Source organism: Hibiscus syriacus, unplaced genomic scaffold (genome assembly GCF_006381635.1).
Source record: "Hibiscus syriacus cultivar Baekdansim isolate YM2019G1 unplaced genomic scaffold, ASM638163v2 tig00013680_pilon, whole genome shotgun sequence".
Taxonomy (NCBI): domain Eukaryota; kingdom Viridiplantae; phylum Streptophyta; class Magnoliopsida; order Malvales; family Malvaceae; genus Hibiscus; species Hibiscus syriacus.
This window is the reverse complement of record NW_024062306.1, coordinates 622,981-650,617: the sequence shown is the minus strand read 5'-3', so window position 1 is coordinate 650,617 and position 27,637 is coordinate 622,981. Positions and strand designations below refer to the sequence as shown.

The 27,637-nt window shown below is 33.8% G+C and overlaps 2 protein-coding genes and 1 pseudogene across 2 annotated transcripts; 1 reads left to right on the top strand and 2 right to left on the bottom strand.

Annotated features, from left to right (window-relative positions):
* Positions 1-6,392: 6,392 nt before the first annotated feature.
* LOC120206321 (protein UPSTREAM OF FLC-like) lies at positions 6,393-9,651 on the top strand. The gene is made up of 6 exons (XM_039206008.1): positions 6,393-6,836; positions 6,917-6,986; positions 7,114-7,229; positions 7,329-8,229; positions 8,831-9,130; positions 9,243-9,651. The coding sequence occupies exons 1-6, from the start codon at positions 6,629-6,631 to the stop codon at positions 9,307-9,309; spliced, it is 1,662 nt and encodes a 553-aa protein (XP_039061939.1). The 5' UTR covers positions 6,393-6,628; the 3' UTR covers positions 9,310-9,651.
* Positions 9,652-14,068: 4,417 nt separating this feature from the next.
* On the bottom strand, positions 14,069-16,512 carry LOC120206278 (E3 ubiquitin-protein ligase RZFP34-like). Its single transcript, XM_039205979.1, has 11 exons — positions 16,288-16,512; positions 16,067-16,154; positions 15,906-15,965; positions 15,423-15,455; positions 15,243-15,320; positions 15,101-15,144; positions 14,938-14,978; positions 14,747-14,829; positions 14,556-14,647; positions 14,384-14,453; positions 14,069-14,269 (listed from the first exon to the last, which is right to left on the bottom strand). Exons 1-11 carry the CDS (start codon positions 16,389-16,391, stop codon positions 14,069-14,071), a joined length of 894 nt encoding a protein of 297 aa, XP_039061910.1. The 5' UTR covers positions 16,392-16,512.
* Positions 16,513-18,753: 2,241 nt separating this feature from the next.
* LOC120206294 lies at positions 18,754-23,837 on the bottom strand (annotated as a pseudogene).
* Between the last annotated feature and the right edge of the window lie 3,800 nt (positions 23,838-27,637).

Genomic DNA, 27,637 nt, shown 5'->3' with positions numbered 1-27,637 from the left:
CCATAAGTGTCGTGTATTTCCCTTCTCAATCACCCATGGATACTTTTGGACGTTGAATTCTGAAACAACCGAACGTCATTGAATATCAAATTCCTTGGTTGTCCAGCAAGAAGCCATGCATTTTGAGAATGCTGCTGTAAACTTTGGGTCACCAATGTTAGCTTGTGCATTGCGAGAAAGATGCCAATAACATAATCTGTGCTTAGCATAAGGGATAACAGATTTGATAGCCCTTTGCATTGCCCTATCCCCATCGGTGACAACTGAAATAGGTGATTTATTCATCATGGCTTCTAAAATATTCTGTAGCACCCACTCGAAAGATTGAGACGTCTCGTCAGCGATTATGGCAGTGGCAAACACAATTGTGTTATGGTGATGATTGACACCAACAATAGGCATAATTGGTCGACCATACAAATTATCTTTGTACGTTGTGTCGAACGCAATTACATCACCGAAGCATGTATAATCCGATCTCGATGTAGAATCCGACCAAATAAGATTATACAATGCCCTTGATTCGTCTACCGAGTATGTCATAAAAAACTCGGGATCATCATGTTTCTTATAATCAAAGTAGGCAATAAGCGCATTCACATCCCCATCGACGATTTCCTTTGCTTTACCTCTTTGAAGTGCATTGTAGAGGTCTTTATGTGTAAATCCAACATTATGATAGCCCCTTGCCTGCTGCGTTAAATAGTTCATTACTTGTGACGTACCAACATCGACCTCTTTCAATGTTGTTGTCTCATCGATATCAGCCTTACTTACAGCTCTATTATAACGCATAAATGCTGTCATAGCAGGTGTGCACAATGCATGATTATGTTTCTGATCAGACTTACTTATAATCCACTGATCGTTTGTATTTGTTGCTGTAACTACGACTCTAGCCTTACATCCTGTTCTTGTGACTGGCGTATGAGCACGTTGACGATCAACATTATTGACTTTTGATACTCGAAACCCTTCTTTGGAACAACAAATTTCTTGTGTCTTCACATTCCCTTCCACGTCAAGCCGTGTTGTTCCTTTACGTGCACTAAACCCATGTTCCCGTGCGAATCCCTTGTAAAAGTACCAAGCTTAATCACGTGAACAGAAGAGCTGACCAACCAATCTGTCAGATTTATCAACATTATGTACTTCATGGCATTCCTCGGTTGGCTTAACATTGTGTACATCAGTATTATCCATGGCAAAAATTTTGTTTTGCAAGTTCAGTGGTCCAGGAGTTGATGGAGATGTAAGAAAAGGTTCATTTTGAACATGTTTCAGTCGTGCAGCTTTCAATAGGATGTGGTATTGGTAGTGGTAGTTAAAGGGTGGGTACAACATTAAATTCGTAGTACATATTTAGGTATGTACAATAACTACAAGTATCGACCCAAAAAACATCAAAACCAATAATTATAATGTAATAGGTAAATTAATAATGTAACAAGTATCGACCCAAACGAGGTGCACGCATAATATATTAGGTCAACATAAAGTATCGACACTTATTAAAAGTGTCGATCCCGAAAACATCGAAACCAATAATTATAATGTATTAGGTAAATTTACAATGTAACCGATATAAATATACCGGTTTTATGCTAAAATAGGTCAGCATATAGTATCGACACTTGTTAAAGTTGTGTCAATACTTACGGTCTAGAATGAATGTCAAAAAAGGTGTACCCTTAAAGTGTCGATACATTTATTAAAAAAGTATTGATCCCTAAAACATCGAAACCCATAAGTATAATGTTCAATGAAACCGGTATAATTATACCGGTTTTATGAGAGAATAGATCTAAATCATGTATCGACACTTTTTTAGTTTGTGTCGATATTTTTGTCCAGAATGAAATATTAAAACCAACGAGGTGCAAGCATAAAGTGTCGATACTTACGGTCTAGAATGAATGCCAAAAAAGATGTACCCTTATAAAGTATCGATACATTTATTAAAAAAATATCGATCCCTAAAACATCGAAACCTATAAGTATAATGTAATAGGTAAATGGTCAATGAAATCGGTATAATTATACCGGTTTTATGAGAGAATATGTCTAAATCATGTATTGACACTTTTTTAGTTTGTGTCGATATTTTTGTCCAAAATGAAATATTAATGCCCAACGAGGTGCAAGCATAAAGTGTTGTTACTTTTATAAAAAGTTTCGACACTTTATGAAATATCGAAACCGATAATTATAATGTAATAAGTAAATTTACAATGTTACCGGTATAAATATACCGATTTACTTATAAAATAGGTCAATATAAGCGCTATCTATTACATTATATAAGCGCTACCTAATATGTTATTATACTTGATAATATTTCCCGTTAAATACCTATTTTATTATATAAGCGCTATCTATTACATTATATAAATGTTACCTAATATGTTATTGTACTTGATAATATTTCCAGTTAAATAATATAACATAACCGGTCTAAATTTTAATCGATCACTTATTTAACCGATCACACCGTATATTAACCGTTTTTTAAGCACCACACCGTATAACTACCCATAATTCATAATAAATTGATCAGACAGCAAATAATTGTACCGTTCAACAAAGTCTTGAACAGAACAAGGAAAAGAAAGGGTAGCACAAGCGGTGCAGTGCCCTCAGTTTGAAGGAATTGTTAATGTCATGTCAGCATCCAGGGTATCACTCACGTATGAATGTACCTTCGGAATTGGAAAGAGTTCAGTAGAAATATAAAGTTTAAAAACGGTTTTGGAAAAAATGTGTTTGTTTATTTAAAATATGGGTTAGATCTAAATTTAATATTCAAAATTCGAATTTGATTTAACTTATTCTTTAAATTTATATAATATAACATTTTATATTATATTATAAATCATACAAACTAAATGTATAATAATACACCATATTATAATAAAACTATTGAAAATATGTCAAATTGTTATACGTATGTTCTGTAAAATAAAGTCAACACCGATCATTTTGGGTTAGGTATGATCGAACATACATAAAATTATTTTTTAAATATTTGAAAAAAATCATTTTTAAAAAGATAACTTTCACAGTCGATATTTAAAACCAAAGTAAATAAGACGAATTCCAGAGTCGATTATACTCGATAAAGGTTAAAGATTTAAAGTATTTCACGATACCTAAAATTGATATCTTGTCACGTTACATCTTACTTTAATTTCTGAAAATTATGAATTTAAAATTGAATATCTCGAAATTGAAATATGAAGATAAACTTTAATAATATAGCAAATTATGATTCTTTTCTCGTCGTTAGGGTTAGTCTTGGGAACTAATAGTGAACAATATTGCTATGCGATGTTAAACTAGGAAGCTTCTCAATTGTATCTATCTATTTTCTATGTACCTATGTGTTAATTATTGTTATTTTCTTATGTTTCGAGTTTGAGTATAACATTTGTAGGGGTGAAGGAGTGTTGATTGTGAACAATAGTGATAAAAACAGTTAAACTAGGAAGATTCTTTATTGTTTCTATCTATTGTCCTTGTATCTATGTGTTAATCATTGTTATTTTTTTATGTCTCGAGTTTGATTATAACTTTTGTAAGGGTGAATGAGTGTTTATTGTCAAATAGTTGACAATCTTTCGAATAAATACTACTTATTATGAAATAGTAAAATAACAAAGATTAAAAGAAAAAAAAGATTTGTTTGTATTCGAGTTAGCTTTATTTAAAGAAAAAAATTCACCCAACCTGAGGTGACAAAACTCCGATATGTCCAAACTTGATGAGGCATGGTTCTAAAATGATGATTCATTCCTTCATACCTGATGAGATAGGATTTTCACAATGCTGATCCACTCCTTCACATCTAAGGGTATAAGATCCTTAGATCTGTGGAAGGGGAGTAGTTTAAGTGCATCACTTGTGTTAGTGATAGATCTCTTGTCTTGATAGTTGGCACCTGAGCATTTGGGGAAGACGACAAAGAGTCATCTTCCTTCTAAAAGCTCTTGCAAGTACGATGAAATGACTAAATTTATGTTACACTGATACTTTGAAGTTTAAATTGTAGAAACCAATTCAAAATAGTCATAGTGTAGGATACCTTATGCCATTAACCAATTCAAAAGGTAACCTTTTTATTTTCTATTATAATTGCATCTTCTTCTTTATTCTCTTTCTTCATTGTTAAACCTACTTTAAACAACAACAACAACAATAAAACCCTATTCCCATATATAATGGGATAAGGGGAGGTGAGGTAGTAGGCTGCCCCCAACGCCAGATTGAGAGCAGTTTCAATGGAAGACCTCCAGCAGTAAGATAATTAAAAATAAAGATAAAATACAATGCATGCACAAATAAATCAATAAATACATAGTTGAACAGTCTTCATATGCAGTCTTCATATGCGCGTCTGTAATGGGAAGTAATCCCTGCAAATAAATCCATGCGAATAAATCCCTGCGTATAAATATCTGCTTATAGACATAAACGTAAGTCCCGGTTAAATTTAAAAAGAGGAAACATGAAGAGAAGGATACACAGAAGTCAGCGATAGCAAGTTACGAGAAGGAATAAAGTCAAATGGGTTAAATCCTAAACTAAGGGAACACTACTCCGTTATCCTAGTTCTAAGCCTTTATACATTCCAATGACAAAAACATATAAAAAGTAGAAGTCATGGAAATTACTACAAAGGCATTAAAAAGAATACATAGATGCTACACCCTATGTCTGTGACCTACACTACTCGGGTACCCTGGTCTTAAGTCTCCATACTTTCCTATCAGAGGTCATGTCCTCGGTAAGAGCTAATTCCTTCAAATCAGATATCAAGCAGTCTACCCACTTCCTCCTTGGTCGTCCTCTCCTTCTGGCACCATCAACTGTAATCGACTCTACCCTTCTGACCGCATCTGACGGTTGTCACCTAAGAATATACCCAAACCACCGTAATCTTCCCTCCCTCAATTTTTCGGATACAGTCACCACCCCCAAGGATTTCCTAATTACAGAGTTTGGTGTCATGTCCCACAGAGTCCTACCACATGTCCATCGAAGCATTATCATTTCTGCGGCCTTCATCCTCCTTACGTGATCCTTCTTGATTGCCCAACATTCAGATCCATACAACAGCGCTGGTCTTATTGTCATTCTATAAAATTTTCCATTAAGTTTTAGAGGCACCTTTTTGTCACACAAAACTCCAGTTGCAGCCCTCCACTTTAGCCATCCCACATTTATACGGTGTGTAATATCATCATTTATACTCCATCTTTATGTATCATAGACCCTAGGTACTTGAAACAATCCTTTGAGGGGAGAACGTATCCTTCGATGCATACTTCTCCATCTTCATCGTTTTGGTTCCCACTGAAGTTTGAACATAAATACTCTGTCTTTTCAATATTGATCCTTAGACTTTTTTCTTCAAAAACAGTCTTCCAGGTAGCCAGTCTACTATTTAGCTCAGGTTTTGTTTCAGCAACTAAGACAATGTCGTCAGCGAAAAGCATATACCATGGAACACCGTCTGATGTCGCATAATAGATTTCATCTATAATCAAGGCGAAGATGTAAGGGCTAAGAGCTGACCCCTGGTGGAGTCCGATTTCCACCGGGAAAGCCTCGGTGTCGCCAACTGTAGTCCTGACGTAAGTAGTAGATCTACAGTACATATCCCGAATCGCCCGGATATAAGCAGTTGGGATCCGTCTCGTTTCCAAGATCTTCCAGATCGTATCGCGGGGAACGCTATCATACGCCTTCTCAAGGTCAATAAATGCCATGTGAAGATCTCTATTTTTTCCTATATTTCTCCATAAGCCGTCGAAGTAGATGAATCGCCTCCGTAGTAGACCTGCTTGTCATAAAGCCAAATTGATTTTCCGAAACCCTAGTAATCTGTCTCAACCTAGCCTCTATCACTCTTTCCCTAGCTTCATGGTATGACTGAGTAGTTTAATACCTATGTAGTTATCACAACGTTGGGGATCTCCTTTATTCTTATAGATTGGTATCACCGTAGACTCTCTCAACTCGTCTGACATCTTGACAGTCTCTAAAATAATATTAAAGATGTTGATCAACTACTTAACTCTATCGTCTCCGATAATATAAAAGGAGCTCGTTTTCTCGCTAGTGTGCCTGACCGAACAAAGCCAAAAGCTCCGATAAAAAAACGGAAGAAAAGTAAACTTCACACAGTCAAACTGCCAAGAATCGGCCAAAAACAGTCGAAAGCAGCCAAAGAACCCGAGTCCTCTCCCTCAGGCTTCACCCCTCCCCTTTTCTTCCCATTTCACTTTCTCCTTTTTCAACTACCATACAATCAACAATTTTTGGCATTAATTCCCACATTTCCCCTTCCGTCGCTTTCCCCTCCGTAAAAAAAAAACGAAAAACTGATTCCCTCTTTCCCTCTTCTTTTTACAAGAAGGCAACTGTCTCCTTTCTTTCCTTCTCCGTTACGCATTTTCTATATTTTCATTCCCCATTTTCAGTCTTACAAACCCTTTGTTTTCTCTCTCCTTTGTTTGGTTGATTATGTCACAGATCTGATTTACAGAAAAGAAGCAAAACTCGATGAGTTTTTAAAAAAATTGATTTAGAGATTTAATGCTGTTTGGTTTTAAGGCTTTTGAAACCGATGTTTGGATCGGAAATGGAGACGAGAATGAAGAAATATAGGCAAGTGAGTCCGGAGAGAGCTAAAGTTTGGACTGAGAAATCGCCCAAGTACTATCAGCATAACCGGAAGGTTCCGGTTGTTTATTATCTCTGTAGAAATCGCCAGCTCGAGCATCCGCATTTCATCGAAGTTCCTCTCTCTTCTTCTGATGGACTCCATTTGAGAGGTAATTTTAATTAAACTTCTAAATTTGTTCATAAATTTTTTTTAAAAAAATCTTGATTGAATCTTTTTGATTCTGTGTAGATGTGATTGAGAGGCTTAATAATCTTAGAGGCAGAGGAATGGCATCCTTGTATTCTTGGTCTTGCAAGAGGTAACAAAAAGATTTTTAAAAACTGACATGCAAAATATTAAATGCTGGTTGGTTGCTGAGAAACCGTGGGAAATTAATAGAGAGACAATCCTTTAAAACGTAGTTTTTGAAGTATTAATTGTTGCAGAAGCTATAGGAATGGATTTGTATGGCATGATCTTTCTGAAGATGATTTAATACTTCCTGCACATGGAAACGAATACGTTCTTAAGGGCTCCGAATTATTTGAAGAATCTAACTCAGGTTAATATCATTTTATGATTTACTCATATTAGTTTTAATAGGGGGAGAAAAAGGAAATGTAAGCCTAAAGAATTAATGCTAGTGATTTTTCGTGTTCAGATCGCCTTAGTCCAGTTGAGAATAGCAGTAAATTGCAGAGTCTGAAGCAATTACCTGAACCACAATCTTCTTCTAGAAGCCAAGATGATTCTTCGTCGTCTTCCAGTATGAATGAGAAGAGAACAAAAAATTCTAAGGATGATGAACTCTGTTCTCCAGTTAACCGTCCAACTCCTGGCTCCTCTGGTGGGTCACCGGAGTCTAGATATGGAAAGAATTTTTCTTGGGGTTGTTCCCTTAGTTTGACGGAGTATAAGGTTTGTAGGAGTGATGGATTAGCGGATGCTTCAACACAGACTGAGGAAAACACAGACAGACCTAAGACACGGGAAACATGTATAAGGGGTGTTTCAACTGATGGCGGGTCATTAGAACCCGTTGGCAATGTGAATTTCCAGAACCAGGTCCCTAACCCTTGTGTAAAAGATAATTCAGAGATATGCAGGAATCCAGTTTCTCCACCATCCACTTCTAGTGCATCATCTACTGGAGGGAAAACTGAAACATTGGAATCTTTAATCCGAGCAGATGCAAGTAAAATCAATAGTTTTAGGATTCTTGAAGAGGAAGATATCCGAATGCCAACCAATGCTAGGCTCAAGGCAACAAGCATGTTGATGCAGTTGATCTCATGTGGGTCGATATCTGTGAAAGATCATAGTTTTGGCCTTGTTCCAATCTACAAGCCTAGGTTTTCTCATTCGAAATTTTCATCACCATTGTTCTCTAATTCAATCATGTTGGGAGAGCTTGACTGCTTATCAGAGAATCCGAGGTTGATGGGCCTGAAATTGGAAGACAAAGAATATTTCAGTGGTAGCTTGATTGAGACAAAAATGCTCAAACAAGAAGCAGAAGGACATGCCACTCTGAAACGGTCTTCTTCATATAATGATGAAAGGTAAGCTTGTGTTTCATTCTATTTTTGTTATTTTACTAGGGTATTTAATGAATGAATTACTTTGATACTAAATACAAAGCATTTTAAAGGTCAAATGTGCACATAATTGTTTACAGTTGAAACTACTCCAGTACTAGAGCAGGGCAATGCGAACATAGTTCAAAACAACTAAGAGCTTAGCACAATAAGATTCAATTCAAGTGCTTCAGATCAGATCTTTTAGACCTTTCGTATTGTAGAGTCTGAATGCCTATGAATGTAGCAAAGCCCATGCATTAAACTTCATTCTTTTGTGCTTCAATCATGTGGAGATATTTTTCATGGCAACGGAATTCTTCTTTTGTTCTATTTAGGATGCCTGACATATAAAGGCCCCCCTCCATATAAGATTCTTCTTTTGTTCTATTTACGATGCATCTTCTTTGATGTCAAAACAAATTTCTTAGTTGAGGTAATAACTATGATTAGAACTGGGATCATAGATTGATTGGTTTAGGCTTCTTTAAGAATGAAGTGTGCTTTGTTTCATATGTATAATGTAGCTTCAGCTACGTTTATTTTGTAGCTCATGATAAGCCCATGAAACTAAGTTAAATTATAGGTCTTGTAAGGAGCTAGAATCAGCTGAAGACAAAGAAGAGACAAATTCAGGACTCACAAAATGCATCCCCCGCTCCATCAAAGCTTCACTAAGCAAGCAGCCAAGGAGCGAGTCAATGAGATCTCCTATTTCTGATAAACCAAGAAACTCCTCTGACGGGATTGACAACCCACACACTGTATCGAGTAGCACATCTGCTGGTAGCAGTAGAAGAATAACTGAGCCAGTTGTTAATCAAAAGCAATCAAAAAGGTTGGATTCATTCAGAGAAGAGGAGCAGGTGATAAAAATTGAAGAAAGTTAAGTATGAATTCCTCCATTATAACTTTCAAGGTGGAAGATCAAAAATTGTTTTTACGTGTGATGTTTCTTGCTTCATATTGGTTGACAAACTGGTGATTTCCCTCAACAGGCTTGCTTCAGGAGCTCGGGTTATAATCCAATCCAAGATGCCTTGTGATACTGTTGGTTGCTCCTAGTGGAGGAGCAGCATGTTAAAGGTAAAATGAAGGCCTTGGATCCTTTTTGAGAAATCCCGTTCAATGTAATTCAATATTGGTTTTGAATTTCAAATGTTTTAATGTTAGATAATATTGGCGGGGTCAAATTTGATGATTCTGTATATCTGGAAAGCTACAAAAAAGAAAGATAAAGGTGGATAATATGGCTCCTGATGGAAGGAGTAAATTTTTGGTTCAGCTTTCTTATATTAGATCCCGCCTTTATGTTAACTACAGTTGCAGTATCATTAATTCATCATCCTTTTTGCTTTCTTTATTGCACTTTTACCACAAGTAACTGTTCGTTGCTCTCAAAAGATACAAAAACTGCACTGATTTCGCACATTTTTATCCGATATATTTTGTTTAGACACGTTCAAAGGGAATATTGGTCTTGAATGAGGGACAGTGTTGGGTGCTTAGACTCCTATGTTGTTCACTTTCAGGTTGAGACTGAGAATAAGAGCCTTTTTTGTTTGTATGATTGTTTTTGAGTGAAAGGTCAAAGCAAAAAGTTGATTTGAAAACCGTAGCTTTGTTGAGTGAGATGGCTCTACTTTCGAGCTTCATGCATGTTGATGTTTTTCTTCTATGGGGGCGTCGTTGTCACTTTTGTTAAAAGTGTCTTTTGAATTTAGCAGATTGATGACCAAAATAATCTAACAATCTTCAATGCAAGGATTGAGGGGACCAGTTGATGTTTTAAACAGATATAGTGTAAGTTTCACAGTTGCCCATTTGATCAGTAACAAGGAGATGAAGGTAAGGTTTGAATTTGTCGAAAGATGGAAAGAAATAGCGGAAGATAAGAAAACCAGCCGATTGTTTTATGAATAAGCCGACAAAAGTGGATGATTTCGGGAACAAAATGAGTGGATAGACCCAAAATCCAAAATTTCATACGACATGAGTGAAGCAGAGTTATATTGCATAGGTGGGGAGAATGAAAAATGAGAGGGACCTACCTGCCTAGACTCTGGTTTTAGTAAAAGTGGAGGTCTAGAATTAAAATTAAACCAACTTTCCCCCCTTCTTTTTCTGTTTGCTTTTTGAAATGACTTCAAAAAGTTGGGGACGAAACAAACCCTTGGGGACTGAGTCACTTGTCATAGAACATTATTTAATAAGGTTGTAAATTAAATTAGATATTTTATAAGTTATTCGAGTCTGATTCAGTTAAAGTTCAATCTAATTAGTTTGATTTGAGTTCTTAGCAAGCTTAAAATGATTTATTTGACATTGAACTCGAAAAGATCGCAAGTAGTTCGAAAGATAATATATTAAATTTTTAATTTTTAATTTTAAAATTAAATTATTAATAATTTTAATATTTATATGATATTTTTTTTATAAAAAAAATACAATATAATATTTTCATGTACTTATGGTTTATGTTTAAATTTGAGTTTGAGCTTGAACCAAGTTCGAGTTTGAGCTTCAATAGAGCTAAGTCTTAGAATATTTTTAGTTTAAGTTTTTTGGAGTTTTAGTCAAGCTTCAATTTTTAATTTTGAGTCGAGCTTGAAATTCGTGAGCTTTCGAGTTAAATTTGAAAATTTCAAGCTCGCGAACTTTCGAGTCGAATTGAATGAAACTTTAAATATTTTAAATCAAGTCAAGTTCAATAATACTCAAACTTAACTCATATTTGTTTATGGCCATACTCTTTAAACACAAAATACAAATTCATGTGATGAAGAAATAATTAATATAATTACAATCTATTCAATAATTAACTAATAAAATCTTCTCCATTCAAACCTGGCATACAATTTTAGCCAGTAATTGAAATGATAAATGTTGGTTGGAAACATGTGATAAGTAATGAATCCCTTGGACTCCATTCCAGTAGACAAAGCACTGGTTTTATTTTTAAGTAGACATTTATGGTGCTGAATATTGATGATGCCGTGTCACTGAAAACTTGCAATTTCAGTAACAAAAGATCTGTTATGGTTCAATGATGTAAGAGAATTGCATGTCTCTCTCACATTAACTATAAACAATTAAAGGATGCACGGGCTTTTACACTTTCTCAGCACAGTTCAGGTGATCTTTATTATCTTCTATTTTTTTTGAAAGAAAAAAAACTATCATATTGGTCATTTTTTATTCTGTTCACATCAAATATGTTAAATTTTAGATAAAATAATAGCTAGTCCTTAGCAACTTAGACATTGGAGAAGAACATCTCAACACATCGCAACGCAGTTGGATCTTCACACTCTAAAGCAAGAATGAGATAAAAATCTTGACCAAAGTAAAAAATATCTGAAGAGAATTTGAAGAAATATAACTCTTATTATGTTGCAAGCAATGATTGCAAGATTGAGCGTGTCTAGTGGTGGTTTGATAGCATATTTGTAATTTAAGTCGACCTTATCGCAACAAATTAAGGATAAAAAGTTGGATTATCAATTTTTGGAGAAGAAAATTCAGTAAGTTAATCAGATAGTATTTTGAGTTTCCATTAGAGCCTTGTGTGTCCGATGTTATTTAGGTTCTGGTGGACATGCTTTAAGTGTATATTATAGAGTTCGATGATAATTAAGAGAAGTATTTTCCTTTAACTCATTTTGCATATAATAATAGTCTCTAGTTGTTGGTAATGCTCAATCCCACATAGAGTTGGAAACCTATTAAGAATGTGTATTTAAGGTTTACATTTTCCACTCCCTTGTTGAGTGATAGAAAACAAGGGGACTTTTACACGCCGCCATCGTCTCAACTCATCTTTTTAGAGAAAATTCGTGTGGAATTTCTCTCTAAAAGCAATGAACATGGACTATTTTTGAGTTAGATTCATCAGGATGTTTTAACGGTTATAATAGGGTTTAATTCCATAATTAAAATCAGATATTAATATGATTTTTTGTTGGACAATAATACCCCTATTTTAGCCTAAAAACAAAGAGTTAAATTCAACTTCTCAACTCACTGTTCACTCTCTTAGTGTTTCTAAAGTTGTTATCTCTATACTTTCCTATCAGAAGTACAATACCTCCAGCAATCCACTCCGATTTCGGGTATACAAAATTTGGAGCGACCGTGTTAACCTCGGGGGACGATCCGCCTATTGGAGCGATTACACATACCAAATGAATTTGTTTCTAAGGCAATGATTTTTACCACGACACGATTTACGATTTCAACTTTTGAATTATTATTGCTAACGATGTGATTTTGCAGTCCATATTTCCAACACTTGAGTATTATGATTCCTCCTTTTAATGTTTTATATGGGCATAAGTGTAGAGCACTATTATACTCGACGAAGATGAACGAGAATTGAATTGTTGGTTCAAACTTGATTAAAGAAACAAAAAATAAGGTTAAGTTGATTTGTGAGAGGTTGAAAGCGATATTTGATCGTCAGAAATCATATGTTGATTTAAAATGTCAAAACCTTAAGTTTCAAATTAATAATAGGGTCCTTTTGAAAGTATCGTCTTGAAAAAAGATATTACGTTTTGGTCGAAATTGTAAACTTAGTGTAAGATTCTTTGGTTCTTACGAGGTACTAAATAGAGTTGATATGGTAACATATCATCATTTTTTTTGGTTAAACTTGAGCGTATCCATGATGTGTTTCGTGTTTCTATGTTATACAAGTATCAATCAGTTATGTCTTATATTATTCAGTTAGAGGAGATTGATGTTCAACCTTATGTTACATATAAAACAGAGTCAATTGAAGTCTTAGCTCGAGAGAGAATATAATTGCATAATAAAAAAGTGTCATTCGTTGAGGTTTTGTGGCAAAACCACAAAACAAGGAAGCTACGTAAGAATCCGAGGATGTAAAGATACGTCAATACCTGCACTTGTTCAATTCATGTAATTTCGAGGATAAAATTATTTTTAGGGAGGGATATTTGTAACATCTTAAAATAATATAAATTGGTTATCAAACATAATTTCGAAAATGAAACAGTTTTTAAAAGGAAAAAAAAGATTTTATTAAAGTTAAAAAGTACCTTTTATGAAATTATAAAACATATAGAAATCTTGGACTAAATGAATTTTATTAAAATTATATAACTTTGATTTTGAAGTTAAAAAGTATTAATTGGATGAGGAACAAACCTTATAAGCTCCCAAAGACCATTTTACCATTTATTTAAAAGTTAGTTAATTCTTTTCCTTTTATGTTATATTAAAATTAACTTCTATAAATTACTAAATGATTTATATATTATTTTATTAAAAACAATGTATAACTACCTCATTTTTCAATCACTATCGATCTCTAATTTCTTTCTTCTTCGTCTATTTTCTATTCAGACTTTCCACCCAAACACCTTCATTTTCGTCCTGCTATCAAGATTAAGCCTTTTAGATCAAGATTAGATTCTCCTAAATGAGAGATTTAATTTTATTGATTTTTTTTTATACATTGATGTGAGATTTGTATGCATAGTATTTATTGGTTTATATATGAATATACATGATTTGATTCAACATACAAATGGTTTCAATTTTTAAAAGATTATGTTGGTTTAGATATTAATATCCAACCCTGAAGGACCATAGACTCCACAACACATGAAAGAATGAAAGGAAGCTAGAGTTAATAACTAGACTTAACAACAACATTTGAATTCAAATACATGCAAGCTTTCTGTCCTGCCTGTATTCAGACTGTATTCACAATGCATTGACAAAGACCATCAAGTTAAGAAGAAATTTAATGGAAAAATCATTTATCTGTCCCAATCTAACACTGTTCAAACTGCGATCATCTCACCATCTCAGACATTCCCGTCGAGCACGAAGCAGTAACGGGGCCTCCACGTGTCTGTTTCGTGTTGTAGGACTCGCAATTCGGGCATTTATGTGCCACGACATGGAACTGTACGTTCGAAGTGGCTCCACAATCGTTGCATAGAATCCATACCATCTTATTTTGGTATATTGCAGGCATTGGGGTTGAGGCAATCTACATTGAAATGTAAGATGACAAAGTCAGGATCCAGGGAAAGAGTTACATTTATGAACACATGCTTGTCATCAGTTGGAGAAGAAACAACATTGCCACAAGCTCTATAAGTACCTCCTTGTCAAGCTTTCTCCACAGTTTCGACATATCGCAGATAGACTTTGAGCAGACAGGACAAGAGTACCTGGGGTATAGGGAAGTAGATTAGAATTTGCTAAGGAAAATAGGATGATATAAAATTAGGAAATATAATCATTGATTAAATCAATAGAGTAACATTGCTTACCTATAATGTTGCTCCATCTCTCTCAAACATGCCAAATGCATCGTGTGTCCGCAAGGTAAAACTGTTACATCTTTCATCGTGTTGAAAAGATACTGCAAAATATGGAACATGTCATCTCACTCAAAAACACCTTTTCCTCCCCACATTAGCTTTATATGATACGGAAGTGGCAATTATGCTTTTTTGTTTACCTCGAAGCAAACAGGGCAATTGTGGTGCATTACTCTCTCAATGCAACAATGTACTTCCCTCATAATTTTTGAATAGCAGCATCCTGTGGCAGCAACTCCAAATAAATGCTAGGTGGAGAAAGAAGAAAAAAGGAAAGAGAGGGACTGCATTTCATTTTGTTTTGACCAAAACATTATCCACTTTCACTCACCGCATTTGCTGCAATGAAAGAAGTTTTCCTCACCGCCAGTTCTGCAAAACAGACAGCAGAGATTATGAGATATGACAAGAAATCATCGAAATATATGGTGGATTTGATTGGGAATATGGTTTCAGCAGTGATTATGGGTTTGAAAGTAAACTTGAAAATTTACCTGCATATGCCACATTCATCACAGTGGTATTGGCTTTTGGAAACCTGAACAATGCAACAGTTTACCATATAAGCAATCATTTGCAGATTTTCAAGCCAAAATTCATATTACGAGTCAGCAAAGAATGGAAAAAAGGACTTACATCATCGTCGAAGAATTTGCATTTAGCACAAAAGTACTTTCCCATACAGACTCCACAATTGATGCAATACTGTTGGACCTGAAAGGATAAAAGAAACGATTATAATAACTGCAATTCGGTTTTGGATTTAATAAATAAGTACATTGTTTCAATCTCAATGTTTGGTGGTGGATCACTCACGTCTTGTTCTGAGTCACATAGGGAGCAAATGACCTGAAATTGACAAACGAAAGGAAATATGATTATGAGCTTTTTAATCAATTTGAATTACATTATTGGTGATAGAATACAAGTCACCAAGCAAAGATATTTATAACATATAGTTAAAAAAACCACAGATTACCCACACAAGAAACTTCCATTTTAGTTATCAATTTTGTTTCATTCTTCATATATTTGTAGTTATGCACTTGCTTTTTAATTTTCACTCAAACAGACATGAAAATAAAAGGGGGAAAGAAAAAGGCAGAGTAATGTCAGCTTTATGGGCCAATTATCAAAATCGAAGTGGTTCACATTTATGTCATTAATTAATCTTCTACAGCTCTCTCTTCCAAGTATCTATAAGTATAACAAGCCAATATTATACTTGGAATCCAAATTATTGCAGTGAATAACAGAAAATAGACATTCTACCACCAACAAAAGAAAAGGAAGACAAACCTTTTCGACTTCATGGCGAGGAATGTCATGTCGATGAAGAGGATTAGATTCCATGGAATTCTATTTATAGATTTTTCCAGAAAACATAAACCAGGATCAGCTAAAAGCTAATATTATGAACGCTTCTAAAAATAAAAAGAAAGGAACATATCCGGCCATACCTTAGCTTCATTATGGCAATGTCTGCAACAAAAAATCTCACCGCAACAGGGTGCTCTAATCTTACATCTTCTTCTATAATGCGAGCACCTAATCGTATGCACAGATTAATTGAAAATAGAAAAGAAATATATCATAAAACAATCAATCAAACAGGAACTTGATGAACAAGGCAAAACCAGTAGATTAATTTAAAAAAAAAGCAAAGAAAATGAAAAATTACCCATAATTCCCTAATCCAATCTCCATCAAACAATCATTTTGGTTTGCAAATTCAACAGAATCCAATTCGGTTGTGCATAGCTTCGTCTCACATACACCTTCCATTTCTCTTTCACGCTGAATCCCCCGAGAAATTAACAAACGTTGAACAAATTAATGAAAGGAGGGAAAAGAAAAGAAAAACAAAGGACCCAAAAACGAATGTTTCCTTTGAATCAATTTTTTTTGGGGGGGAGTCATAGCAATTTATATGGATGAATTTGAAACGAACTGAATCAGATACAAGCAAGAGCGTGGCATGTGAGGCAATTAATCAAACAGATGATGGAGATGTTACAGTGTATTGAATCATTAATAACTATAATTAGAATCTGCCTTCTATATCTGCGAATTTTTCTTGATAACTTACCCGGAATAACGCGCTTTAAATCTCCGATCTTATATTAGGATAATACTAACTCAGATAAGCCTTTGATTCGAATCAGTAAATTGACGATGCTGACTCGGCTTAGAAAGTAGAGTGAGTTGGGTTCCGTACTCCGAGTTAAGAGTAAGATTTTTCCGCTGTGGTTTTATAGATCATACAAAGGGAAGAGCAAACCACCGCAGGCTTGGCCCATTGAGATTATGAACTGGTCTCATGTTCTAGGCTCGAATCGTGCTGATTGAGAATCCTAGAAAAAAATGAGGGATAGAATGGTGGGTTATTTGAGCTGAACCTCTTCGAAGATTATCTTGTAGGGTCGGATTCTTTAACCTAACTTTGGAAGGTCCTTCGTTATCAAAAAAAAAAAAAGGAAGAGCAGTGGCAGGCAGGAAAACAAATGTGAAAAAGTGTTTATGAAATTATATTTAAGTGCATAACTTTTGGAGTTTAAATGCAGAATTAGAGGTTCCCTTTAAGGGTGCGTTTGGTTCACGGAATATAAGATTACCTCTGAGAATAGAATTACCGGAATGTAACATTACCTAACACATTATTGGGAATGTTACATTACTGGAATGTTACATTACTGGGAATGTTACATTACTGGGAATGTTACATTACTGGGAATGTTACATTACTGTGAATGTTACATTACTGGAAATGTTACATTACTGAGAATGTTACATTACTGAGAATGTTACATTATTGTGTTTGGTTTGTTTGGTAGGAATGTAAGATTACAGTGTTTGGTTGAAAGAATAAACATTACTGGAATGTATATTTTATGAAATTGTCCTTGTTCTATATTTTTTAACAAGTGGAATTATAAATATTTAAATGAAAATATTTATATAAAAATTATTCAAAAATATATTACTTTATTATTCAAAAATATATTACTTTATTATTTTTAATATATATATATGATTTTTAATAAAATTTATATAATTTTTATAAAATTTAAAAGATAAATGGGTAGAATAAAAGAGTAAATATATCATGTATTATTTTAATTTTAATTAATATTAAATTTTACATAATTTATCTAAAAATATATTAAAATTTACATCAACATTTAAGTAAATAAGCATATGAACATTTTAATAGATGAACCATTTTACTACTACCAAAATGTACAAAGATGACTTTATTAGATGAACATTTAACTAATAAGCAAATTCTTTATTCATGTCAACCAATGAACTCTTTTTATACTATCATCTATATTTTATCTTCAAAATCCATTATTTTTTAAGAGTGAACATTATAAATATATTATATAAATTTAAATATATTTAATTTACTAAATAATATTACAAATTTTACTTACATACGAAAAATTATATGAGAAAATCCGCATATGTATATTGCATATAATTAAAGAGAGTTGTTTAAAATGGAGTAAGTTAGTATTATGACATTATTATATTTGTGTTCAAATTTTAGAGGGGAGATGAGAAGAAATATGAGAAAAATACAGGTTAGATTAAAATGTGTATTTTACAAAACAAAGTTTCATTTTTCAATTCTAACAAACAATTTTTTTTACATCCAACCAAAACATTAATAAAGCAAGGAATGCCTTAGGATTAAGACCTAAGAGACCACCAATTTTCTTATCCCATTTTATTATTCCTTACCTAAATTTGTATCAACAAATCCAAGTGTATATTTTGTAAAATAAGAAATATATTGTCAAGTGATACACGTAGCCAAGTGCTTCAAACACGTAAGAACCATAATTCATATGATTAAAGTTGGTGGATTTAAGTGAAAAAGAATGACAATAAAAGCTGAGGTTACTCTTATAAAAGATAAGAAACACTTAAGCAGATCAATGATGCACATCAATGTTATAACATTTATCATTCCACAAATCTAAACATTCAGTTTAGGCCAGGAGAAGTAAAATATAAAAGATGAGGCTACTCTTATAAAAGATAAACACTTAAGATCAATGATGCACATCAATGTTAGAACATTTATCATTCCGCAAATCCAAACATTCAGTTTAGGTCAGGAGAACTTTATTTTACCTAACAGGGCTTCACCTTACAAGAACCAAATCATACAGTATTAAACATGACAAGAGAAATATACACATTTCTTGGTTTGATAAAAAGAATACTCCTTAGCAATACACTTATGTCGTTATATGAAGCCTCACCCTACTACATGGTTGTTTCATTTCTTTGCAAGCAACTTCTTTGGAAGCTTATCAAAAGGGGTAAACTTTAGCAAGAAAAGACTGGCAGCTCGCTCTTGCAATGTACTACCACATTTAAGCTTGCGTTCATGCAGTTCAGAGTTCAGCCGCTCCAATCCAAGAACCTTTAGAAATGAGAAAAACAATTAATGATGTATCATCGTTAAGCATTATAAAAGCAACTGCATCACCACGAGGCCCATGACAATTCAATTTATATGCTGATTTTAAATTTCACTCCATGATATATTTTCTTGAATTATTCAATTTGTCTGGTCCAATAACTTTGTACACAAGAACATTAAGACAAAGCTAAAATAACATCAAATAACTATGGCCAAATTTACTTGCGCTAAAGGAAACCATTTGATAAAATTACAACTACAAACCGTTGAATATCCTATATCATCTAGGTATGCAATCATTGAGTTAGTTGAAAGCAATATTTTTTCTAACGATGTATCAATGGTATTGATATTTATTAGTATTAAGCTAAGGAAAAGGTAAAGAAGTTCAAGTGTTCAACCATACCTCCATCTCTTATGAATAATTGAAGTCGTTAAAGTTCAATGGCTTTTTTGGTTCTATAATGTTAGCATTTAAAACTACTGTTTCTTTTTGAACTTCTGATTCCAGTTTAGAAGAGCAATTGACCTCATTATTTAGTTCACTTCCAACTCCTCCATTTTCTGCAAGTAGAACACTGGAATTTTAACCAAATATTTCCACTGGATCTTCCGTTTTAGTTCCATATATTCCAGCATCCCATCAGCTTGAGCTGCTTCACTTCCAGCAATGGCATCTGCTTCAACCATGGTAGGAGCATCTTCACCACAAGATTTTGAGTTTTGTTGCAGAACAACCTCTTTCTCTTCCTCAGAGCCAGTCTCACTTGAGGCTCCACCTAAAAATTCCATATCCTGATTCCCCACGAAACCAAACCAAAACTCCCCTCGGTTCCCTTGCTAGAATCAGAATGATTCCCATTGTTTAAAACTACAAATTTCTCATTCTCTTCTTCATCCACACCACTATCATCGCTATCACTATCACTCTCATCCACTTTCCTTTTCCCATCCTAAATGATCAAACAAAACGAATAAATGATCAAAACATTAATACCAACCTAAATTACCAGCAAATTAAATGATCTTAAAAACTTACCAAATCTTCAATTTTTTGGGGTCAACTCCTCCTGGCACCACTTTCCGCTTTCCATTTTGGCTTGCTACCCTAACGGACTCTTCAACAACCGCCACACACCTCGCTGATTGCTCCCTATACTTTGCCACATACTTCTCAGCCTCTCCATCTCCAACTCTTTTTTCCCAGTTTTTGCTTTCTTCTTAATAAAGTCTTCTGCGATCTTCTCCAACCTCCTCTGTTCCTCATCCTCTTGAAACCTCTATTGCCACCAATAAGCTGGAGGAAGAGATTGAGGGTGGCGTTGGAGTGGGAAATCTCCGAATCGTCATTGACTTAATGGTCGCTAATTAGGCACTGGAGGTTGATAGGGATTTTGGTAATTTCATAAATTCGGTGCTTGACATCACCGACTTGGGTTTGAGGGGTCGGAATTGGAGTGACAGAGTCCCGCCATTTAGAATTTTAACGAACAACTGTAGCTGCCTTGGGTTGAGGTTCTTGTTGTTGATATCATTTATGCTAATTTGATGATCTTCTATAACTGATACGAACAATGTGATCTTTGAAATCGGAAGAGGAATTATACTCTGGGAGCTTCTCTCACCAAATCGAAGAAGACTTTTCCTTCGCAGAATCAAGCTTACTGGAGAAGGGTATTTTAGCCAACAGAGACAGGAATAAACAAATACCTAAGGGAGATGTGGGACTAACATTCCCAGTAAAACAGAACAAAAGAATTACTGTTGGTATTGAAGTTTTACCTTCGCTTGGGAATGTGGTCTATCTAAACATGGGTATTTTAACCCGGAAAAAAAGATTCCTCTCAGTAATGCAAAAATCCGTGAACCAAACACCCCCTAAGGGTAATATTGGAATTGAATATTTCGGGTTGGAATTAATGTTTTCCATCTCAAGCGCCAATAATAATTCGTATCACGGACGTACTACTGCTCTATTATATTTCAATAGTAGTTTTTATTTCAAAATTATTTTTAGGGTAAAGTATAGTAATGGTCACTAAACTTTTCTAAAACTTTCATTTAGGTCCCCCAACTTTTAAAACTTGCAATATAATCCCCCAACATTTATTCCGTTTGTAATATGGTCCCCAACAGTTACGTTGGGACCATATTGTAAACGGAATAAATGTTGGGGACCATATTGCAAACGGACTAAATATTGGGGACCATTTTGCAAGTTTTAAAAGTTGAGGGGACCTAAATGAAAGCTTTAGAAAAATTCAGTGACAATTACTATACTTTACCCTTTATTTAATTAAATGGTCATGAACTATTTTTCTAATCATGACTCAATTCAACCTTCTCTATTGTTCTTATTACCAGGTTAAATCAACCAATTTGGGAACAAAAATATGATCACATTACAAGTATGAGTTATTTTGATTTGGGAAAAACTCAACCAATGAATTGAAATTAAATAATTCAATTCCATTAGTTATTTTCATCTTTTATTAAATTGAATTTGATTGATTCATATTTAAGTTTTAAAATTGATCTAACTAAACCAATGATATATAGTTAAAAGATAATTATTATTATGGTGGTTACACCGTAAAATAGGCATCAAAATTTTATGTACAATATTCTTTCGAAATAATCACGGATAAAAAAAGAATTTTTGCTAATGTATGAATAAAAGAAGCAAAAGGAACTTTCATAAACAATTTGATTTCCAACATTAATCTTCAATATTTATCTATAGGAATTTTCATAACTCAACAACTTCGGTGGTAAAGGAATTGTTGTTGTTTCTTGAGGTTTTGACAGTGGCATATGTAGGTTTTGTCTAAGGTGGGCATGTGTCCCTCTGAAATATAAATTTATTTATATTAGTAGTTCATTTTATTCAAGTTGTCAACGCTGAAATTTTATTTGTGTCCACCCTATGCGAAAAATTTATGTTATTAGTATATAGGTCCATTCTCAAAAAAATTTCTGGATATGCCACTGAGTCCTAGACTCGTGCATCCTAAATGACAAGGGTGTGAGCGATGCTAAATGAATGATTGAGAATATATTTGAACATATATTCTCTTGTAAAAAATAGTTATATAATTTTATATAACACTATTAGACAACGGTGGTTGGTTGGTGTTGGTCTCTTTGATTAAACCGCCGTGCGTGTGGGCCGGTATTAAACCGGTTCATAGCTTATAAAGGCAAACCCAAAATCTGAGACTAAGCCGAGAGTGGAGAAGATAAATATTGAAATGGCGGGTAGGATTTTATTTTCAGCTTCGGGAAAGTCCCGTAGACTCAATATTCTTCTCTCTTATTCATTAATTTCCATCCCAGATAAGTCCCTTCTCAAAACCAGGTGCCTTTTTTCTCTATTGTTCTTCTATATGTTTTGTTTGGTGATGGAGATGAATCTGTTCGTTTTTCTTTGGCTATGAATCGGTGCCTTGAGAGTTCCTGCTGGCACCGTTTTCCCAACGCGATAGAGTTATCTTCTATGTTCCAGTTTCATTCTGTTTGAATAGCCAATGTGTTAATTAAGTGGAGCAAACGCAGTTTTTATCATAGAAAAGAACTCGGTTTTTGGCAATTATGTATGATTTCAACATGAAATGAACAATCTTCGTGACTGGCATTTTAGGAATTTGATGCCCTTATGTATCTTTTGCTCAAAATAGGCGCTAATGTTACGTTTTGATTTCAAAAAGTAATTGTATTTTGGTCACCCGGTGATACTACATCATCATTGGAAAAAAAATTGTCACATTAGCTATTCGTTAATTTGTTTAACGGTAGATGACCAAAATAAAATTAAAATTTATCGGTAATGATGATTTTAAAAAAAGGGTAAAGTATAGTAATGTTCACTGAACTTTTCTAAAGCTTTCATTTAGGTCCCCAACTTTTAACACTTGTAATACAATCCTCCAACATTTATTCCGTTTGCAATATGGTCCCCCAACAGTTACGTAGGGACCATATTGAAAACGGACTAAATGTTGGGGTACCATATTGCAAACAAACTAAATGTTGGGAGACTGTATTGAAAGTTTTAAAAGTTTGGGGACCTAAATGAAAGAATTAGAAAAGTTCAGTGACCATTACTATACTTTACCCTTATTTTTACAAAATTTAAATGTCTTAAGTAAAAAATTCATTTACTAAATAAAAAAGAAAAATATCATAATTTTAATATGTGTTTTTCATAAAGAGAAAGGTTGTTTAAAATTAAATCGAGATTAAATATCTATCAAGATTAAAATAATGTCTTTTATTATTATACACATACTTGATTCATATAATTTTAATATTTAAAATCATAACTTATTATTAATTTAATGTAGATATATAGATAAAGAGAAAATCATAGATCAAAATCAACCATATAACAAAGACAATAAATGGTTATTTATTTAAAATATAATATTATTTAAACATGATTTCACAATCTTTTCCTTAGAATAGAATAATATAGTTGTAATTAAACGAAACTTGAGATTTAAGTTCTTAAATTGTAAAACTAAATGTTATTCCTTTTATAATTTAAAATAAAATGGGTTAATTACCCTATTAATACATGAAATATATCAAATTCTCAGTTTCATACATAATGTTTTAAATTCTTGATTTCATACATAGTATTTTATGTCGTTAACGGGTTTACCCATTTCTGTCATAGAAGATGACATAGAATCATATGATCACTAACAAAATGTTACGTCGCACTTAAAAAATGTATTTTAATATTTTAAAAAAATAGCCTTTCATATTCAACCATTCAAACCGTTATCCATCGTCGTTCAACCTTCTCAGGTCGTCTGTGGTGTGCATCGTCGCCTTTGTTGGCATCGTCGTCGTCCTGCAATCAAACCTCGACCGTTGGTTACCTATGTTCATCCGTTATTCATCGAAAATTCGTGAGAGACCATTCAAGTTCCTTGTCGCCGATCTCTGCTGTCATTGGTCAGTGATTGTCATCGCCATCATTACTGGGAGTGCCTTGCCACCGCAACCAGAATCCTATCGGTCATTTGTTGTGAATCGTCGTTGATCTTTATGGAAAACGCTTTGAAGGTTCATCGAAAATAAGTTCATCATCTATGTTTTTCGTCATCCATCAGCCTCACAGCCACCACTGCCGGAATCCCTAAGTTATTAAATTCAGTCGAGTTCGTTCGCTCACCGTCGTTACCTTCTTAGACTGTCGTCGCTGGCCTAGTTGGGATCTTGCGCCAGTTAGAGGAAAACTAAAAAATAGAATGAAAGATTTCTTTTTTTTAAAAAAATATTTTTTTAATTGTCATGTGTCAGTTTGTTAGTGGTCATAGAGTTCATTGTCATCTTCTGTAACATAAATGGATGAACCCGTTAACAACATAAAACACCATATATGAAATAAAAAAATTAAACATTATGTATGAAACTGAAATTTGATATACTTCATGTACGAATAAGGTAATTAACCCAAATAAATATATGATGCAGTCTTCATTACTGCTCATATCTCCGTTAAAATGTTAGTTAAACGCATCCTTATAATTATATTAATTTTAAAAAAGTTAATTGTATCACACATGCTTAAATTATGACTCTTATTTTATATTACTTATTAAACTTTTAAAGGTTTCAATCGTATCCTTAAATTATAACTATTATTCTAAATTAGTCCTTAATCTTTTGAACATTTAATTTTCATCCTCAAACTATGACTTTCGTTATAAATTGGTCCCCAAATTTTTTGAATATTTCAATTAATCTCAAACTATACATATATACTAATAAAATATTAACATCATTTGTTAATAAAATCGCTAGGTCAAATTATATTATTATATGTTTGAATTTTTTTTATGTTAAACAATACTTGAAACTAATTACATATTTGGATGAGTTTAGAGATGAAATTAAAAGATTCAAAAGTTTGGGGACTAATTTAGAATGAGAGTCATAGTTTGGGGATGAAATTGATATATTGAAAAGTTTAAGAACAAATTTAAAATAATAATCATAGTTTGGAGACACATTAAAGTGATTGTTGAAATATGTTTTATAATATTTTGATATAACAAATTAAGGCAAAAATGTTTTTTGGACTTGATTGAATTTGTTAAAAGTTTTAAAAAAATAATTCAAAGTTCATTAAACTAGAATTTGAGCACAAAACAATTTTTCTGGGTACGTAGTACCCATACTGTTCTTACAGTATTGATACTATATGAACAATACCGATGTTGTTGATGTGGTACCGATACCACAGGTAAGAGAAGTATCGATACTCTCTAGGTAATATCGATACTATCAATTGTTTTCCAAATTGCTCAAATTTCGGAATGCATAATAAGTACCGATACTCAAGGGGTACCGATACTCAAGGGGCACCGATACTACTTTACACAGTGGTATTGATACTATGAAGCATAGTATCGATATTGGTCAATCCCAACGGTCTTTAACAACTAGTTTATTTAAAAATTACAAAGGTAGTACCGATACTCAATAAAGGAGTGTCGATACTCCCTATCTTGGGGCAGTTTTATTTTGTAGAAAATTAATCCCTAACGACTCAAAAACATTCCCAACGGCTTGAAATGGCCACAAACTATTTTCAACATATGAAAACAAGTTGAGGACACTTGAAGAAGTTACACAACCCCTATCCAAGCAATAGATATCAAGAGAAAAACTCTTTAACTCTTATTTTCCTCTCTCTTAAATATTAGTGTTTTTAGCGAGCTTAATATTTGTAAACATCTTCCTTTAAGATATTTTATTGTTTACATATTTTATTCTTTTTGTAAATAGGATTTGTTCTAGCTTAGTCTTTGAAAAACTAGGGAGTTGTAAATGTTATCTCTTTTTTTAACTTGTAGATTAAGGTGGCGTTTGTTTTTCTAAAAAAAAGTCTTCAAAGCTCTTATGTCTGCTCCGCGCAGACTACGCGCAGATATTGGGCTTCGCAGGCTGCACATCCTCTTCTTGGCGCAGACGTGACCTTGTGTCTTCAAAACTCTTCCAACCTCTTCAAAGACGTTGCTGATGATGAAGACGAGCCTGAAGGATATGGTTCTGCAGCGGATCGAGAATATATGACTCAGTTACGAGATGAAATTGCTGAGCAATTAATGCAAAATATAGATTGATTTATTTTAAAAAAATTATTATTGTAGTTGTATGGATTATTTAAATTTCAGTATTGCAAACTCTTTTAAGTTTAAAAACCATTTTATTTATATTTAAGTTTATTTTAGCAGTCTGCAGACGTTAAAAAACAAACAGTCTTTTTCTTGCAGACTGCAGACTTTTGGTCTACCTCTTTTGCTGCAGATGCCTGCAGATGTGATCTGTAGACTGCAGACATTTTACCTCTGCAAAAACAAACAACACCTAAGTGTCGAACTTTTATCCACATATAAAAGTTCACACACGTTATATTTTAATAAAAAACATTTTTTTCAAATTGAGAAATATGTGGAAAGTCGAGCAGTAAACGTTTTTGGTTAACTTTTATTATATAATAGGAAGTTAGGAACAAATACAATTCACACGATAAAAAGGTAAAGAGAAGAGTGAAAAGCACGGTCCATGGAAACGCGTGAGGAGTGTGCTCATCATAAATTGTGAAAACAGTTGGCCAGTGGATGATGTTTGTTAGTTGAGAAAGTGGATTAGATCAGGATCTGAGTAGTTGCTGATTAGGCTTGGGACCCACAATCATAAATATCTGATTCTGGTTTTAAATCCCTCTTTGGGGATTAGCTTAGGTGTTGCGCAGAATACAGGTTAAATTGTTAAAATAATATTCTGGTCACTCAAGCAATTCGGGCTTTTGAATCAAGAACAATCTGTTTAACTGGTCGGGCAACTCGCGTCGATCTGAATATTAAGTGGGAACCGCCACCTAAAGGTTGGGTGAAATTGAACACGGATTGTGCTTAAGCGAAGTGACTCCAGGCTGACTACTTGGGGAGGTCTTCTTCGTAACCATCTTGGGGAATGGATTATCGGTTTCTCAAAGGCCATTGAAATTTGCTCGATTCCTGATGCTGAATTACAGGGCATTTACGAGGGTCTTCGCATTGCTCGTGACAAGAATTGGAAAAAAGTTATTGTTGAAATGGATTGTATGGATGTGCTCGAGGTTCTAAAACAAAAACCAGGTATACGAGGTATTTCTTCACTGTCTCCCCATGTTGCTGCACTTGTGTATTGCTCGTGGAATGTAGTTTTTAGACACACCTCCCGTGAGTGTAATAGAGTGGCCGATGACATGTCTAAGTTGACATTGAGCTTACCTTTTGGTTTCAGATCTTATCTCACACCACCTACTGCAGTTGTAGGATTTTTGTGCGATGATAGTTCAACTATTCAGCCTATGCAGGCTGTTGGTTTTATTCTTTGCTAAGCATTGTGTGCCTTCATTGTAATTGGAATATTTTATATTTTTAACAAAAACTATCTTCTATTAAAAAGAATAAGTATGTATTATTCATAAACAACTTTAATCGACCTGTTAAATAAAAAAACAGACCTTGTAAATTTTAAGATAAGAGAGACAATATTTAAAATTTTGGAGGGCCAATTTGAAACAGAGACT

Bases quoted from the DNA above. Each gene is read 5' to 3' on its own strand.
- LOC120206321 (XM_039206008.1), top strand. From the start codon at position 6,629: ATGTTTGGATCGGAAATGGAGACGAGAATGAAGAAATATAGGCAAGTG. The intron at 6,987-7,113 runs GTAACAAAAAGA...TAATTGTTGCAG, and splicing joins TATTCTTGGTCTTGCAAGAG to AAGCTATAGGAATGGATTTG. The intron at 9,131-9,242 runs TTAAGTATGAAT...TTCCCTCAACAG, and splicing joins GTGATAAAAATTGAAGAAAG to GCTTGCTTCAGGAGCTCGGG.
- LOC120206278 (XM_039205979.1), bottom strand. From the start codon at position 16,391: ATGGAAGGTGTATGTGAGACGAAGCTATGCACAACCGAATTGGATTCT. The intron at 15,145-15,242 runs GTAAGTCCTTTT...TGCATTGTTCAG, and splicing joins GCAAATTCTTCGACGATGAT to GTTTCCAAAAGCCAATACCA. The intron at 14,830-14,937 runs GTGAGTGAAAGT...TTGCTGCCACAG, and splicing joins CTTTCATTGCAGCAAATGCG to GATGCTGCTATTCAAAAATT.